Consider the following 18098-nt stretch of genomic DNA (forward strand, 5'->3'; position numbering starts at 1 on the left):
ATGATTTTAGCATCTAACTATTACAATGCACTTTTAATGTCCAATGTTGTGCAATATTAGTATTTCATGTATAATACCAATTTTCTCTTCTCATCTGTGTAAATGGGATGACATCATAAAAATATTCACTTCCACTGCACTGTAGAGGCAGTCAATTTGCTACCTGGCTAGATCCCATTCAACACAAGTGAGATACATTTTTTTCTTCATATTTTGGGTGAACGAACCCTTTAAAATAAGGACTACCAATGGCAACCAATCAACTTAATTGGTAAATCCACGAGGCTTTAAGGGTAGCTCTGTGAAACTCATTGAAACTGACAGAAACAGAAGACATTTGGTGTGTTTTTTGGCGTTGTCTTGTAAGGAGGTGAATATGACAACCCCACAGGTAACAAAGTATTTAACATTTAAGTTAAGGGGTGGAGTTCATATCTATATTGCTGTTGCACACACACCGAAAGACAGAAATGAACGGTGACTGTGTATTTCGACGTCCTTCGGTGTTGTTCTCAGCGTTCCTCATGTATAATGTTAGCTAGCGACAGTAACATACATTTTTGAGCCTTCGTGGAGCCATACTGTGTTGTTAACTTTAGTCTACCTCGACGACTGCTCATTTAAGATTTTAAATGACTTTTTTCCTCGCTTGTCAGACAGGGTGGCCTAGCGTTCCACTCCCCTTACCCTACCAGGTGACTGTTCCCGGGCATTCCTACTTTACGGATGACTATGCGGGCTTGTTGGTGACTTCTCAGGCTATACCATGTTTTTACAACAACGTGAATGAGAAGCCAACTCGAAGTAAGTCCTCAAATATACACTATCATTATAAAACAAGCCGCCTGTTAACATAAGGTGGAATTTTCCATTAAAAAGACTTGAATAACGTGAATTGTGCATTAGCTATACCTTAGCATAGTGACATGAGGGCTGGATTGTGTAAGGAAATCTCTTAGTATGGACAGGAATGATTACTGTAAGCAATATCTGTTCCAGTATTCATATGGCCACCTACCTGACTGATAAAAAAAAAAAAGACAGATTTGTAAATAATATTCGTAATTCATAATACAATTTTGGCCGTTGTTTCGCTCATTCATCTGACTGGTTTCTCTATTGATAGAAGAGAACAGGAGATTCTTTCTGGACAGGTATATTTTTTCACTCTCTTGGTACAATTATCTTTGGATCGCAATATTCATTTGCTGACCTAAAGAGCCTCTTATTCTGCATCTTACAGGTCCGTGTTTGATTTGGTGGAAGGTCATCGCTACCTGGCGCTAACTGACCAAAAGCTGCTAGGCTGGTATCTCGCTTTGTCTCCAGACGACAGAAAGATCATACAAGGTCTGTTTCTATTCAGCCACTTGGTTTACAGTGGTCCACAGTCATATCTGCTCCATGGTAATACTGATACAGTCATTTGTCTCATTTGTCAAGTTTCTCACTGAATATATTTGATCATCATTAACTTATTGCTAAATAGCTGGCAGTGATGTTATTTTCCAGCTATTATTTCCATTAAATCTAAGCTTTAATAGTATGTCTAACTACCAGTACCCACAGTAGTGTGTTTTATAGGAAGGAAATTGTGGGTTAAGCTAGCAGCCCATTTAATGTTGAATTTATGAGTTTAACATTTTATTTAGTTTTACTTAGTGATAAAGGGTATTGTAGTAAACAGTGAACATAATGTGACTTATACACAACAAGTTGTTGTGTATAAGTCACATTATGTTCACTGTTGTCAACAACACATACACATTAAAAAAGGAGGAGTTAAATAGTTACTGGGAAATTCATGTTGGGGTTGTGAAAAACTAAGGGGCTGATGACACGTTTATGACCAGAAGGCAATAAATAACAGAACAAAATAAACAAAACCATACAGTCCCATAGACAGTTACATATTGAGACAATATTATCAGGATTTTATTTTATTGAGGGGAGTTGGGTAATTGAGCAATTACATGGAAAATAAATGTGTGGTTTGTGTGTTGAAGTGTGAGTTTATTTCTTTAAATTTCAAAAGTTGATTGCTTTGCTTTCTCATAGATTATGGAGGTTTATACCTGTTTCTGCAAAGACATCCTGCCCTGGAGCTGTCGAGGCATCATGTTTATGTGAAGTGTAAGTTTGTTAAGCTGCTATAACCTTAAAGTAGCACATGTACAATAATGAAAAATGACAGTTTTCATTTATAATCATTGCAGATAACATTGGAGTTAACAGTCCTGTCCAGCCGACCGTCACATACAACAAGCACAGGTACGTCTTAATGCTGTGAATTGATAACACTCTACGTTACATGAGTTAAGACTTTATCATGTTGCAGTGATACGTTGTTGAAACTTTTTGTTTTCAGATCTGGAACGACAAAAGTGACAAAGTGCAGATGTGGTAATATGCAAGTCTCATACACTGCATTTATTGTTTTTATATGACATTCTTACATAGGATTTTTTTTAATGACACAAATCCATCTGACACACTCTAAAGGGATTGTTTCAGATTGTGTGACTTTTATATGGCTACCTCTTCAGTGCAGTGGATAAATCGTTGTCTTGACATTGTGCTACTTGTATGAATGGCAGTGACGTATGAACTTATTAGTTGTTTACTTGATTCATGTTTTTAAGCAAAAATGGTGGATTTTCAGGAATGTGAATATTTTCTCCTTTTCTTTGTCTTCATGGTAGTTTAATGATTACTTTTTGGGTTTTGTACTTTTTGATTTCATCTCTGCAAATGTGTGGCATTTTTCACTATTCACTATCACTAACCTTGTCTGAGAAAATGATCGAGAAAATGAAAACAAAATGTAGAATTCATTGAAAAACATATTAATCAAGGACAAGGCTTAATTCTTTTCTGGGAAACTGGTCCATATCCTAATTTGCCAAGATAGTTTCCCCATTAAGACCCAACTTTCATACTAGAAAAAAACTGCTGTCCTGTTCTGTTTGTTTCCTCCTCTTGTAAGAAATGCTCCATACAGATCTTGAGTTAGAGGAGATGCTTTCCAACACATTGAGTGAGGATTCATCACTGCCTCGCTGCAACAACAGCAGGGCTGGATCACAGAAACAGTCACATGAGGAGATGCGCCTCACCAAACAGATAGCCCATCTGCAAGACGGCTTCCAAACAGCCTACAACAGCCCCATCACAGAGAGCCATCAGAAGGCACATCAAGTGAGGGTATACTTAACTGCTCCCATGTTGTAAAGATGCTGTATGATTACCTTTTTTGGCAAATAGATGATTAATGCATGACTATTATCATTTTATTTGACGGGTTCGCCACTGTCCCAGCTGTCCAGCAGTAACAGCAGTGGTGCTGTGTGCAAGGATCCAGAAGCCATGGTCAGCTTCTCTCTGGACATGGAGCTGGAGAGATGCAGACAGAAGAGAAAGCCTGAGCTCAGCGGCCAGATTTCAATGGCACAAGACCAGAGTCCTAACTTCACATGTGCTGAAATCAGTCAGTTACAGTGAGTGTGCATATGATGCCTGACACAAAGTTTGAGCTTAATTATACCCCCCTGAGATCTCAAAAGTTTGGACACACTTTCTCATTGATGTGAATGGGAAAGGGAAATGTTTGACTGGTACTGTACATGTTACATATACATGTGTCACCAGATAAAAGTCTAGACACAACTTCCGATTCACTTAAATGAGAAACGGTGTCTAAACTTTTGACTGGTACTGTGTCTGGAAACCATAAACTTTGAAAACTACTTTAACACTAATATCTAGATCAACCAGGGTTTTCATGTTTCAGGTCTGAATGGTCAACAATTAAGAGAGAGTCTTCTTCTGAGTACTACACCGTGGATAGTATCCAAATGGATGAGTACTGTGACAGGTGCTTGACCCAGTCAGGGGAACCTGAAAAGAACAACTCTCTTCTGGCCTTCAAGGGAATCTCCACCTCGAGGGAGACTTTTGCAGTAGATGGAACATACTCAAACGCAGCCTGTCAGAATTACACGGCCTATGGTAGTGAGTACTCTGCAGGTGATGATCAAGCTAGCTCAAGCCTTGAAGATCATAGCGACAAATTCCATAGCCTCATGGAGGAAGATAAAAGCATCCTTATCTGCGTGCCCGCGGAAGCGCAGAAAGCACCTGCCAGTGTGGTTCATTCAGGTCTAGTCACCACTATCAGTGAAGAACCTGCAGGCAGCAGTGAGACCCTGAAGGCTGATGAGTGTCCTATGAAGATAAGCACTGCAGAGAAGTACACCTCCCCTATGCCCCGTGCTCCTACCTGTGACGCCATGGTTGGCACTGATCTGACTGAGGGCGTGCTTGCTTTTACCCAAACTGAGGATCCAGCAACAGCTGACAAGGACATCATTACCGAAGTTCACATGGCTGATCTGGACTATCTCGCTGAGGTAAGATTGAAACTAAAGAACTGGTGCTAATAGCTGTTTATATCAGAATGTTACACAACCTCTTTTTAACATTTCAGGAATTTACCAAACTCAAGATGGCTCAAGAGAAACCAAGAGAGCAAAAAAAGATAATTAACAGGTAAAATATCAAAACGGGACATTAGATATTAGTTTTGTTCACAATGTGTTTCTCCTATAGTTTTAGAACTAATATTTGTATTTATTTTTTGTGCAGTCAGGGTAACAGATTGAGAAAGGAATGTGACTGTATGCAGCGTGCTCAACGAGCAGAGCTGTGTCTCCTGGCCCTGCAGTACAACATGTGCAGGCAGCACTGCTGGAGACTCTACTGCACCTCTGCTGAAGAAGGGCAGCTTTCAACAATGTATGTAGACAGTAATATGTAATGGTCATATTTTAGTTTTGCAGCTGAAACAGTTAATGAGTGTCAAATTGTAATTGAATCAATGTACCCAGATGGATTTTTATAATGTAAATTAGTTGACAAGCATTTACTTGTATCATTTCCCTCTCACTGTAGGCTGAAGGAGCCTCCTGCAAACATTGTGACTGTTCTACAGAAAGTGGAATCAGACTATAAGCAGATGAGGGACAAGATCCTGGCAGGGGTTCCTCTGGAGCAGCTGAAGCCTCTGTCTGTTGACTGTGAGAAGATCATCGCAGGAGCAAGTTACATCCCTACACAGGTAAGACTTTACTAACCCAGAAATCTCTAAATATTTAAAACTAGTAGTGATATCAAATATTTTAAGCACAGATTTGATAATTGTCTAATACTCTGTTGTCCCTGTTTTAGATGAGTGATGTGCTGGGAAATACACCATCTTGGTATGTTAGCACATACAGTACAATGCATGTCAGATGTTATTCCATTTCAGTGGTTTAGCAGACTTGGCCTTTGACTTTCTGGATGCTGTAAATCTATTGTATCTTGTCTGTAGGAGCTCTCAGCAGTCGCAGAAAAATAGTGAAGCGCCAGGTGAAGGAACTAAATACTCTGAGGGTCAAGACAGCAATGGCTGCCAGGTGTGCTGACAGACAGAGATGTCAGAGAAGAGTTCTGTTAAAATGCAATCCTTGAGCTGCTTATTGTTGCTGCATGGCTGCTAATTGAAGCCAGTTTGAACTTTAGTTTGAGCAGTGTTTGGTTCATTTCTCTGCAGGGTGGTCAGAAAAAGCAAATCCCAGCTAACCAGCTCACAGAGGACAGCTGCAAATCCAGGAGAGCCGTCACTCTTGTCCCCCAAGAAAGGGGCTCTATATGTAAAGCATACAAGCCAGAAGAAAAGCAGACGAGTAAGCAAAAGCATCTTTCAGGTATTTTCAGTAACTACTCTTGAATTCGGTTGACTCTGTCGTGTGCTGTTCTCTGAGGGCAGCAGGTGCGTGCGAAGAGCTGAACATGAGCGAGGCGTGGTTCGATGCTGAGGAAGATCTGGAGCCTGCAGCGGCTGCTCAGATGGGAGAGGAGTCAAAAGATAAGAGAGCGGGTACACACTTAGTGGATGTAGTTAAAACCATACAGTTACAAACATGCACACTTAGGAGTTATATTTGTTTAAATCCTTTCTTGTTGAATTTGTTGTAAGCACAGAATCAACCAGTGAGGAGACAAAGAACTCAATACTATGTGTCAACCTACCCAGAAATGTGACTGAGGTGAGTGCACAATTTTGCTGCTGGGCGCGAGAAAACAACAATACCATCTCAAAGACAGCTCCTCGAGAGATAGGTTTGATAGTAGTCATATTTAGTTAAATATTGATGTGTATGGAAAATTGGAAATAGGAATTCTTATTCATTTGTTCAGTTGTAGCCAGCAGAGGGCAGCGGAGGCTTTAAACAAAACTTTGTCTTTGCCAGAGTGAAGTGAAGCAGTGGTTTGAGAAATACCAGGCCTCTGAAGTCAGCATCTCTACTCTAAAGAATGATTTGCGGTGAGCCTCTGCTCTGCTATCTGAGAACATCTAATGTAACGCACATTACTTGTGAAATCACCACACTGTTAATGCTTCTTTTATATTCATGTGTTTTTACATTAAGCAGCTTTCTATGTGAAGGTTATTTTCCCTCATTTCCTGTGAAGTCGTTATTTATGTCAAACTCCTCACCCAGCTGTCATATTTGCAAGAATAAATGTCACAGCAGCAATCTTCTTCCCAAATCGTCAAATTTATGTGTAACAACTGTCTCACTGGCTGCGTTCTCTAGAGTTGCCATAGTGATGGTGGCCAATGCAGAGGGTGCAGTGACAGATCTGAATGGCTGCATCATGGAAGGTCATACTTTACATGTGGGGCACATCAACAGAGCCACAGGAAGGAGCCAGAGCCAGGCCTCAACCTCCAGCTGTGGGCCTGAGTCCTCACAAGACACCACCAAACCACCAACCTCCAAGACTGACTCCAGCAGCACTCACAGACAGGTGAGAGCATGAGGAGTAAAGGCCCATAATGTCATCTTCTCTATACAGGCTGAACGATTGCGTAAAAATATCTAATTGCAATTATTTTGACTGATATTGCAATTAAGGTATGACTTGTAATATTGTCATCTTAATTAAATAACATTAAAATGATAATATGATTTTTGCAGGGATCTGTACCAAATAAAGAGGTTTTCTTAAGCCGATATGGGCCATTCAGAGATATATTGGTATCGGCGTCCCATGTTTTTCTGATATGCGGCCATATAAAAACTTCTTTCAGACCATATTATGCAGAAAATGATGCTTGGGGTGAGTTAAGCATGGTGTCATTACATAGTTTATCCAGCAGAGAGCGCTTCAACTTCATTTACAATACTGTCAGCTCCTCATGTGGGGCAGAGTTAGTATCGGGGCTCAAGGTAGTATAGACTTGGAGTCAAACGGTGTCTCCACAGTAAGTTGTCAACAAATTTGTGATACTGAGAAGTTAATAAACAATGACCCCATCATTTCCCCTATTCAATATAACATTAATTCCATCTCTGACAACATGTCACTCATGCTTTTCACATCTGTTTGCTATGTTAGCCAGCTACAGTTTGTCAGTAATATAATATTAGCAGGCCGAAAAGTTAGCATCAGAGCAGCTTTCTGAGGCTCAGCAGACATGTGGTGGACTGAGTCTGTTCAGTGTTGATTGCACACTATGTTGTGACCTAGTTTATGAGACACAATGCTTGAAAATAAACCACTTCTCCCTTTTTTTTACTCATTATGCTCGTTAACCACATAGCTATTTTCATACATTGTCAGCTAAGTGGAAGCTAATGTGTGAACATGTATTCGCATGGAATGGTTTTGTTCACGACTCTCAGTTCAGTTTTTCTCCAACTGAAGAGCTACAGTTGTTAATTTACAAAAATTCAAATTTCAACATGTGTTTTTCCACTGTAACAGACTAACGTTACCGCTGCTCTACATCTCTTCTCTCTGCTGTTTGAGTTATAGTTCAATCAGTTGAAATAATGACTGATACGGTAGAGTAATGATGATTATTTTGCTATTTTATTTTTATTTATTCTTTATTTTGTTTGTGTTAATTTCTGCTTAACAATGTTAAATATACTTCATTAGTTACTTGTTGAATAAAGCAGCCTCATATTAGTGAACAATCCACACTGACTTCGGACTGTTTTTCTTTGACATTTTATGAACAAAATGATTCTTTCAGAATATAATGGGCATGTAAATTGGTAATGAAAATAATTGAAAGTTTATTCATTCTACATAAACCTGAAAATGTAAAAAGTTGTACGTGTTTTTATGCCATAGTATTGATTTAACTTCCTCTGTTCTGTCTTCTCTCCAGCTGATAATTCAGCCTCCCCTTAGCTCTAGTCTAAAGAACAGGAAGGTGGTCTGCATCTCCCCCACAGCAAAGGGAACCTGTGTTCCCCAACACTATGGCACCATGGGCAGCTTCGATACTCTGATGGCACAGCTGACTCAGCTCCACCCTGACATCGGGAGGCAGAGGATTGTGGACGCTCTGATCGAGCTGAGGACCAAGCACGAGGGCGTCCTCAGCGGCCTTCCCCTCAGGACCATCAGGGAGATGACATCTGAACTTCTGACCAGGCCAGCCAGTTCCACACAGTTATAGTTTGACTTTTTGTTGTTGTTAGTAATTGTTTGAAGGTTACATGTTAACCCTTTATAGGACACTCATTGAAAGGAAGGAGGAAGGAAAGGAAGGAAGGATGGTAGGGGGGAGGAAAGAAAGAGAGAAAGAGGGGAGGGAGGGAAGAAAGAAGGGAGGGAGGGAGGAAAGAAAGAAAGAAAGAAGGAAGGGGGATGGAGGAAGGAAAGAAGGAAGGGAGGAGAGAAGGAGGGAGGGAGGAAGAACAGATGGAAGGAAGGAAGGATGGAGGAAGGAAAGAAGGAAGGGAGGAGAGAAGGATGGAGGGAGGAAGGACAAATGGAAGGGAAGAAAGAAGGCAGGGAGGAAGGAAAGGAAGGAAGGATATTTTGGGATATTTACAGAAGTTACCAAATATAATTATTTGCCCAATAAAGGGTTAAAATAGCATCAAAGCCCACTGAGTCTTTCTTAACAACTCAAATATTCCAAACACACGAAAAATTAATTTGCCAAAAAGTCATGATACCCCTAAAAAGTAAGTAAAAACTGTGTTATAGTTTCCTGTAGTGTTTATGTTCATTCCAGGTAGCATTGGATTGGTTTTGTTATTCAGTGAACTGATTTCTTTTTTCTTTTTCTTTTTGTCTAAAAAGTTTGTACATTTAAAGTTTCAGGGCTTCAAAACAGTCCCTCCCCTGCCGTTTTTTTGGCAGTTAGGTTACTTTATAATAGACATAAAAAATGGTTGTGATGTCTGCATACAGTTATAAATGCAGCAGCTTTGTTTGTATGTTATACCCTCTGTAAATAAAGAGGATATACATGAAAAAGTGTTATCCTGAGGTTTGTTGTGCTTCATGGTAACCCTCATACAGTGTTTGAGCCAACAGCTGTCTTTGACATGTGGTCCTGATTGGATTAAACTGGTCTGTTACTGTGGACACACATAATGCTTAGGGGTTAAGTATAGGGGCACCAGACTACATTCCAATGTTTCTTAAAGATTTTGAGCGCAAAACTACAGACGGTGTAACAACAAACAAAGAAAACTTGGCCGCTAATCATCAAATCAATTCCCTGAGATCTAGTCCATTCCTGATCCAGTCCACAGGAGCCATCACTGGGTGTCTGTAACAACTGGATTCTGGCTGCGCGGGTGTGAACCACAATATGGTGCCGACTGTTCCACAAGGCCATTAAGGGGTTAATGTAATCCCTAGTTGGGAATGGGCGGAGATTCCAGCTGGGACTCAAACCGGACAGACCGAACAAGCAACACAAACCTGAAAATCACAGCTTCAGTAGCGTGTGTATTTATTTATCTATTTGGATTTGTGTTGTTAACTCTTCTACGTCATCATTTTTGCACGGATTTGGACCGATTCGGGGGGAGATGTTAACATGCAATCGACCGAGAAGTTGTGGAGTTGTTGGCAGCTATGGGTGAAGTAGTCAAGACGTGGAAGGCAGCAGCAGAGGAGCCCAAACACACCACAAACTCAGCCGACCGGAGTGCAACAGTACGCTGTGGAGCGCTCGCTTTCCTCACAGCCTAAAAAAAAAAACACAAAACAATGGAAGACTGTCCCTGATTTTACACGGATCCTTCATGAAGAGGAGAGAATAAAGCGCTTCAGTGGAGCTGAGATGGTCTGAGCACACTGTTACTGTTGCGGTTTGCTCGGATCATCTGGAACTAAATCCAGAGGTCTGATGGTAAAGTGAGAGGATCGGTGTCAAACTGCGAGTAGAGAAAATTAGGTTTATTTGACAAAGCGTTGATTTAAACACGCAGAGTGGCACCATGTGGAGCCCGGGGACGTGGATGTGGCGAGCGGCTGTGTGCTGCATGCTTCTGGAAACATTTCTGCACACTGCCAGAGGTAGGACAGAGCCATCTTGCATGCTTTGCAAAAATATATATTTATATATATCAGGAATATCTTTTGTCAGCCTGTTTTTGTATCAACATCAGCCAGTGATCCTGTGTTTGGAGGATACACACATGCACGCTCAGAGATACTGTCAACTGGTGCCACATGGAGACGAGAGAAACAAGACGTTTGATTATTTATTGACAGTTTACAGTACATGAAAACTGCCTAAAAATGTAGATCTATGTAATCTTATCCATGAAACCCTTCTCTATATTTAAAAAAAAAATAAATAAAGAATTTGTACTGTGTATTACAGCTTTATAATGTACTGCATATATAGGCTTTACTGCTGCACATAGGTCGTATTACCAAGGGAATATGACTGATCAAATGCTAGTTAGAAGAAAAAAAAATCACCATTGTGTCACAAATATGCAGTTACCAGAAAAATAGAAACCTGAATTGTTATGCATAATTTCTTGTGTGAATATTGTCATTTTAAATTATTTCTGACATTGTGTAATTATCATGCTGGTTAAGCTGTGGTGTTTTATTTAATTTAATTCATATAGGAAGAAGGTATTTTAATATTGTGTCTAAATCAATATAATGCAGTCCAATGCAACAACACTATGACTTTAAATATTGCCAGAGAGGTGAATTGACACCTCTTGAATAATTTTTTAAAAATTGTCAATAAAACTTAGATAATTATTCCCACAAAAGAGAGTCATCCTAGAAATACATAGTGATTGTTTCAGTTTCAGTATTGTAACTGTCACACTGTACGATTTTTTTCCCTTCCCTCTTTTCAGGTCTCAATATATGTATGAGTGGCAGCGCTACATCTTGTGAAGAATGCCTCTTAATTCACCCCAGTTGCGCCTGGTGCGCACAAGAGGTATGTCACTTTATTATTTGGAACAATACACACAGGTGCAGGCACAGTGTTGTGGAGTCAGAGAACAGGTGCATGACTGAGTGTACGTTCATATCTCTATTCCTTTTCCATAGAGGTGAAATCATGTATCATTATATCGTACTGTTGCTATTTCTTGATGTGCTACAACAATCAGTAATGTGTTGTGTGTTGTGGCTCTCTCCAGGATTTCGTGAGGGGGCGGACTCTGACATCACGCTGCGATTTTAGTCAAAACTTGCGCAAGAGGGGCTGCGAGGTGCGGTTCATCGAATACCCCACCAGCAGCATCTCCGTCCTGAATAATAGGCCTCTCAGTTCTAAAGGATCTGGGTCGGCCCAGTACGATGTCGTCCAGATTATGCCTCAGAAGATCTCTGTCAGCCTGCGACCAGGTATGCGAGTAGTTAATAATATTCTGGGATAAACATCTCACCTGCTTGTAAATAATGCAAAGATAAGTTGAGCTAACAGGTTCTTTCCAATCGGCCACCCAGGAGACCAGACGTGGTTTGGGCTGCAGGTGCGGCAGGTGGAGGACTACCCGGTGGATCTTTACTACCTGATGGACCTTTCCCTTTCCATGAAAGATGATCTGGACACTATCCGTAACCTGGGCACCAAACTGGCCCTGGAGATGGGCAAGCTCACCAGCAACTTCAGGCTGGGCTTCGGTTCCTTTGTGGACAAAAACTTGTCCCCCTTCTCCTACACGTCACCCAAATATCAGGAGAATCCATGCAGTGGGTGGGTAGTGGCAGCAGGATTTACAGCATGCTTTAAAAGGGATTCCGCCTTCATGACTTTGCATTCAAATTCCAACAGGATGGACATGAATTATTGGTGTATCAGCTCAATGTAAATGTAGCCCAATTATCAAACTGTACAAGATGAGCGTCAATCATTCTCTCTTGTAAATGTGTCACAGCATATGAAAGGAAAATCCTCAAGTAACCGTTTACTCTAAACCCACGCATTCTATTTCTGCACATTTCATAAATTATGTATAGTTGTATATTCTGCCGTTGAAGATTTTTTTCATATTTGATAAAGCAAAGCATGAATAAGTGGCTCTTCAAAATGGCCCCTATCCTCCCGCACTCTTCGAGGGTTGTTGATGTGGGCAAACTGAAAGGCAGCAGAACAGACAGAGGGTAAAAAAGCTGTGGCACACGATGTTTGCCCCGGAGGTGAGAGCGTGCTGCACTAACTCGCCGGCCGCCATCGCGCATCACTTCTCATCTAGGTTAAGGCCTGGGCTGTACGCATGCATATATGTGTGTGTGTGTGTGTGTGTGTCAGTCGCACACACTGAAGCCCAGCAGGAAAATATTAAAGAGATAGATGACAACATTTTGACCCCTAAGCAACCCGGCTCACTCCTGCCATTGCTCACTCCATTAACACAAGACGAGAGACGAGAGAGCGGCCTACATTTAGAGCAACCGGATCTTTAAAAAATGGATTTTGCATTTTAAGCTGCTGGCTGTCAAAACAAAATGTGAAGTCATTGACCCATTAGAATAATGCTGCTGGGATTGATGCAAATGTTTTGCTAATGTCATACAAATTCAGTCAACCTCATTATTGTCCTGATGTAACTTCCTGAGGAAATATGTGAATCTCTTCCTTTCTGTCACCCTGTACAGATACAAGCCGTTCCCCAACTGTGTCCCCACCTTCGGTTTCCGCCACATCCTCTCACTGACGGATAAAGTGGACCGTTTCAATGAGGAGGTGCAGAAACAGATGGTCTCTCGCAACCGGGACGCGCCAGAGGGTGGATTTGACGCCATCCTGCAGGCTGCTGTTTGTAAGGTGACAAATGTCTCATTAATCTTTTTCTGATAGAGGCTTTTATCCACTCACTATTGTTTCAGTTAGCACCCTTTTGAGATTCTTCAAACGCTCTTTACATGAACCCTGACCCCCCCGACTGTGGTTAGTGACAGCACACATCTAGTTCAGATGGAGGGGAAAGCTCCTGTGAAACTACTGAAATTCCTCCCCATGACAAGCATCTGGCCTATTTGCCTGTTAATTAAAAGCACCGGGAGGGGGGGGCAGGAAGTGCAGTCTGGTGCAGCTGGTTAAACATGAGGACGAGTCACTCGCAGGTCTGGTCATATCCCTGTTTTTCTCTGCCAGATGAATTGTTTTCAACAGGAAGAGAATGACTTCTTCCAAGTAGCTCCAGCCTTGTAATTTACTCAAGTTGCACTATTTCAAACACTCACTACTCAGGAGGCTGAGCCGGTGCTGTCCGCAAGCTTGATTGATCTATTCTAATTTTATACTGTTATGTTACCCGTTATATGTGAAGGCTTCAACATGAATATGACTGAAGTTAGTTGCTTTGTTAGGAGGTGAAGATGAGTTAATTAGCTGCTTCTTATTGAGAATAGCCGTGCTTGTATGGATGTTAAAATCCATACTGAGGGGGAGTGCTTGAAGCAGATAAATGATTTCTCATCATTTTTACTTCAGCTTTCTATTGAAATTACTTTTTAGTACATGGGGCGTAAACACTGTTGGTCTCATGCAAAATAAGGGCTTCCTTTTTTTACAGTAAATCCTCAATAACAGGAAATAGTCATCTGTTTCTGCCAAGCGAAAATGCAAATCTCATTCATTCTCTCATAGCCCTCAGAAAACATGTTTTCTTTTTCGCTAAACAGTTGCTAGTTGCCCGTTTGCTGTCAAAGAGGCATCTGATAGAGACATCTCTCACGGCTCGTTTGTTTACAATGCAGGTCAAATAATGGACAAAGGAATTTTAATAACCCTCTCCTCACTGGGTGAAATGTTATGTTTCTTTAGTGTCAGGCATTAGTCAGCACTCTGTCAAACGCTCACTCTGCCACCGCCTGTTGTTTCCTATTGATAATGCTTGGCCCTGCAGCAGAAAGCTCTGGCTGTTACACTCACACTGTTTTGTGTGTGTGTGTGTGTGTTTGGATCAGAGCTTGTGGGGAGTGATAAAGTGTCCAGAATTTGCTTCTTAGTTAAATAAAAATGGATTTGCAAATGTGCAGATGTATTGTTTCTGTCATCCATTCAAGGAATGCTTTCAACCATAAATTGCCCTAGTCACATTTCCAAAATCATCCTTTAGTGTAATTCTACAAACAAAACCAAAGTAATAGTAATACAATTCCTCCTGTGTGTCATAACCCTCTGAACAGGATGAGATAGGCTGGAGGAAGGAGGCCTACCACTTGCTGGTGTTTGCCACAGATGACGTGCCTCACCTTGCTCTGGACGGCAGGCTTGGAGGCCTAGTCCAGCCTCACGATGGACGCTGCCACCTTAATGACAAGAACGAGTACAGCGCCTCAACTAGGATGGTAAGAATAGCCACCAACCACCTAAGAAATTTAAAACCTGGAATTAAGCTGCTTTTCCCAAAAAAAAAAAAAAAAAAAAAAAACTGTTTGGTGCACATTACAGGATTTAAGGACTTTATTCACCGAAGGATCCAAAAGGAGCATTTCAGTTTAAAGGTGGAGTCTGAAAAGATTGACATTTGAACTGAACAGCCAAACAAATACACCCTTCCCTTCAGTGTTTCATCAGAAACAAATTTATGAACTTACATCGCCAAGGCAACGACCACAAGAGAAATATGGCGGAATCTAGAGCAATGTCACACACAGTCCACCCACACTCTATTAGCTAACTAGTGAACCATGGAGATATTGCATTTTGGATTAGAATCACTGACTCCACCTTTTACGTAGTGTTAAAATGAGGCTTTTTTAAAATTGTTGTTTAACAAGGCAGCTTGAGCAACAGCGCACACTTATTAATAGCAACAGTGTTTGGTGGTAATTGCAGAGGGAGAAACCAATACATACTCCCACACCTGGTGGCTGCTTATTTAAAACCACTGAATAGCGTGTTGACTTGTAAACACAGCTCAAGAGCACATACCTCACCCACGCATTCAACAAATAAACTCATTCCAAAGGATACTTAAGACACCAAAGAATAGTTTTGATATGAGATATTACGCCAATCAGTAGCCAGTGGATGTTTTTAATTCAGTGCAGTAAAATCACACAAAGAAATCCTTTCACACATGATCAGTTTATACAAGGTCTGAAGAAGCCAGAGGACTAATGCTATAAAAATGGATCATTATCATATGAATGCCACTGTGCTCCCATTTAATGTTTTTTTTTCTGGTTTATTTTCCTCCTTATTTCAAAAGCCTAATTGATACCATCATACAAGAGCCACAGCGTAGGAGGCTTTTCATCTTGGATTTCTGCCCTTTAATTCCTAAATACTTAAAAGTTGCTTGGATTCTATTTCTCTATTTCTTCCTGGGGACAAACTGTTCCCCCTTTCTGTTTTTGAGTTTGACCGCCGATACAAATCACTGGATGTTCTTTTTTTTTTCCATGGTCCGTCTCAAACTGAAATCTCAGTATTGACTGAATTGTGTCCAGTCACAATAACCACATCTCACGCTGTAATCTGGACTTCTAGCCGATTCTTTATTTGAGATACTGAAATGTGATCTTGTCTAAAAAGAGAACCCACACTAGTCTGAACTCTGGGGTCAAAAGATCAGCAGACAGGCCAGTGTACATAAACACAACACCAAGGTTCAGGAGAACCTCCATATCCGTTAGTGTAGTTTCCTGACTGGGAACTCTGTATACAAAATGTAAAGAAAAGTACCCACAATGCCCTGTGCTTTCTCTCTCTCCTGCTACAGGATTATCCCTCTCTGGCGCTTCTCGGGGAGAAACTGGCAGAAAATAACATATTTCTCATCTTTGCGGTGACGAAACGGTTGTACATTATTTATAAGGTACTTCAGCTTTTCTATTTTTTGACTCGAGGATCACCCACACATCTGAAACAACAAATATAACATATCTTTTATTTCATGTCTTTCAAAAGAATTTTACCGCACTCATACCTGGAACTACAGTAGAAATCCTGGACCAGGACTCTAAGAACGTCATTCAGCTGATCATCAATGCCTACAATGTGAGTAAAGAGAATCTGTGCCAGCTTAAGTGTCAGTGTGTGTGTGTGTGTGTGTGTGTGTGTGTGTGTGTGAGAGAGAGAAAGAAGGGCGGGGGGGGGGTGGACGGAGATAAATTCTTTAAAGTCTTCCCACTACTGTGACAGTTAATGAGCCTCCAGCTGACACTGGGGGGTTTACACACAAGCTGGACTTCTCATTTTGGTGGAGCGGTGCAGATGTGGTTTTAACAGCTGACTTTGTAGCAATTTTCTTCTTACAAATCTTTCTTTTAAGGATAATGTTTAAACATCTTGTCAATTAATTGATTAGTCAACAGACAACGTGACACATTTTGATCAGTTTTATATAATTGTAAATCGGACATGTCTGTGTTTGCACTAAACAAGCAATTTGAAGACATCAACTATCAGAAAATGGTATAATCATTCCCATTTTCTTGTTTGTCAAACCAAATGATTGGTCAGTCATTGACAAAATAATGCACAAATTAACCCATAATGAAAATAAACATGAATTGTATCACTGTATTGGGAGAGTTGCACTGGAGGCAGACAGTAGTAATATCATTGTCTGAGTTAAACCTTAGGAGTTGGAGCCAGAAAAATGCATTATTTGCAAAGTAGCATCAATACTACTGCAATACACTTTGTGATCAGTGGTACTTTAATATAGGAAACAATCTGTTAGAGCTTCAGTTAGTCCAACAGTAGAAAGTTAACTGTACTTCAGTGAAGCTCTTTCCTCTTTCGAGTTCAGGCTTGATGCTTCAGCATCTAATCATCCTGTGCTTTGAAGAACTTTGGTTCTTTGTTTCATGATGAAGGTGTAACACCCTCATCATAAAACAGTAGTGCTCAGGTCTCTGGTCTAGTCAGGACTTATACAGTACCAGTCAAAGTTTTAGACACACCTTCCAATGCACTTGCATGACAAAGTGTGTCCAAACCTTTGACTGGTAATTAATATTAACAGAATTCTGTAAGATGTGATGGATTAAAAATCTTTCTGCAGCAGTTTAAACTAATTACATGTGACTTAAAGCAGGCTAGTTTAAAAATAAAGATAACAATGGTGGAAATATAAGAAGATATAAATTGGTGTTACTAACAGACACAGGTGAACTAATAATGTTCAGTGTGTTTCATAATAAATATAATATAAATGTAAACCATCACATTAATCTCTGGTATGCCCCCCCCCCTCTCTGGCCCCTCAACTGGACCCTGATGTTCATCTGATTGCTTTACTTAAAAACCAATTTGTTTTTCTGTGCTTGTTGAAACCAGAGAACTCAACAGCACGAAGTGAATGTTTTCCTGTGTGGTGGTTCAGATTTTTTCTCGCCTCAGTCAGGAGGAACTGCGTCTTGTTTTGGCCTGTGGCAGTGTATTCTCTAGGACAGAAACTTGTGTCAAACACAGACTTGACACGCTCAGCGTGTGGGAGTGAGCTTGAATGAAGCGCTTTGACTCACGGTCTTATTAACATTCCAGCTGCCACATTTTATCCACCACGCTGGGATTGTTAGATAGATAGGCTTTGCCAAACACTGTGAGGTTATGCTGTGAAACCAACTCATTTTTACCCAAAGTTTGACTGTGGCACGAAGCTGCTGCTTGTTATGATTGTGTTCAGGGTCAAATAAGTGTAAGTGTGTTTGAGAGAGAGTGAGTGAGGGTATGTTTATCCATGTGCACCGAGTACGATCCTGATTTATCCTTGGCACAGTTATGTCGCACTTAATGTGCCTGAATGACTGCAGATTGAGTCTGCATACAGTACGTTGCACAGAGCCAG

At 40.8% G+C, this 18098-nt stretch overlaps 2 protein-coding genes across 2 annotated transcripts in view; both read left to right on the top strand.

Moving 5' to 3' along the window:
- Positions 1-376: 376 nt before the first annotated feature.
- rbm44 (RNA binding motif protein 44) lies at positions 377-8521 on the top strand. The gene is made up of 19 exons (XM_053328278.1): positions 377-391; positions 657-804; positions 1127-1154; positions 1244-1350; positions 2059-2133; positions 3002-3198; positions 3319-3497; positions 3791-4409; positions 4487-4548; positions 4645-4794; positions 4951-5116; positions 5227-5258; positions 5372-5456; positions 5594-5726; positions 5810-5920; positions 6025-6089; positions 6294-6367; positions 6642-6855; positions 8228-8521. The coding sequence occupies exons 1-19, from the start codon at positions 377-379 to the stop codon at positions 8519-8521; spliced, it is 2754 nt and encodes a 917-aa protein (XP_053184253.1).
- Positions 8522-9866: 1345 nt separating this feature from the next.
- The window catches only part of itgb5 (integrin, beta 5), a 40045-nt gene continuing 31813 nt past the window's right edge, over positions 9867-18098 (top strand). Inside the window, exons 1-8 of the mRNA XM_053329199.1 lie at positions 9867-10383; positions 11193-11278; positions 11484-11691; positions 11794-12043; positions 12946-13114; positions 14482-14643; positions 16023-16118; positions 16211-16300. Of these exons, the coding sequence (XP_053185174.1) occupies positions 10305-10383; positions 11193-11278; positions 11484-11691; positions 11794-12043; positions 12946-13114; positions 14482-14643; positions 16023-16118; positions 16211-16300 (1140 nt within the window). The 5' untranslated portion in view covers positions 9867-10304. The remainder of the gene's footprint in view (positions 10384-11192; positions 11279-11483; positions 11692-11793; positions 12044-12945; positions 13115-14481; positions 14644-16022; positions 16119-16210; positions 16301-18098) is intronic.

Source organism: Scomber japonicus, chromosome 11 (assembly GCF_027409825.1).
Source record: "Scomber japonicus isolate fScoJap1 chromosome 11, fScoJap1.pri, whole genome shotgun sequence".
In the NCBI taxonomy this organism is placed as follows: Eukaryota; Metazoa; Chordata; class Actinopteri; order Scombriformes; family Scombridae; genus Scomber; species Scomber japonicus.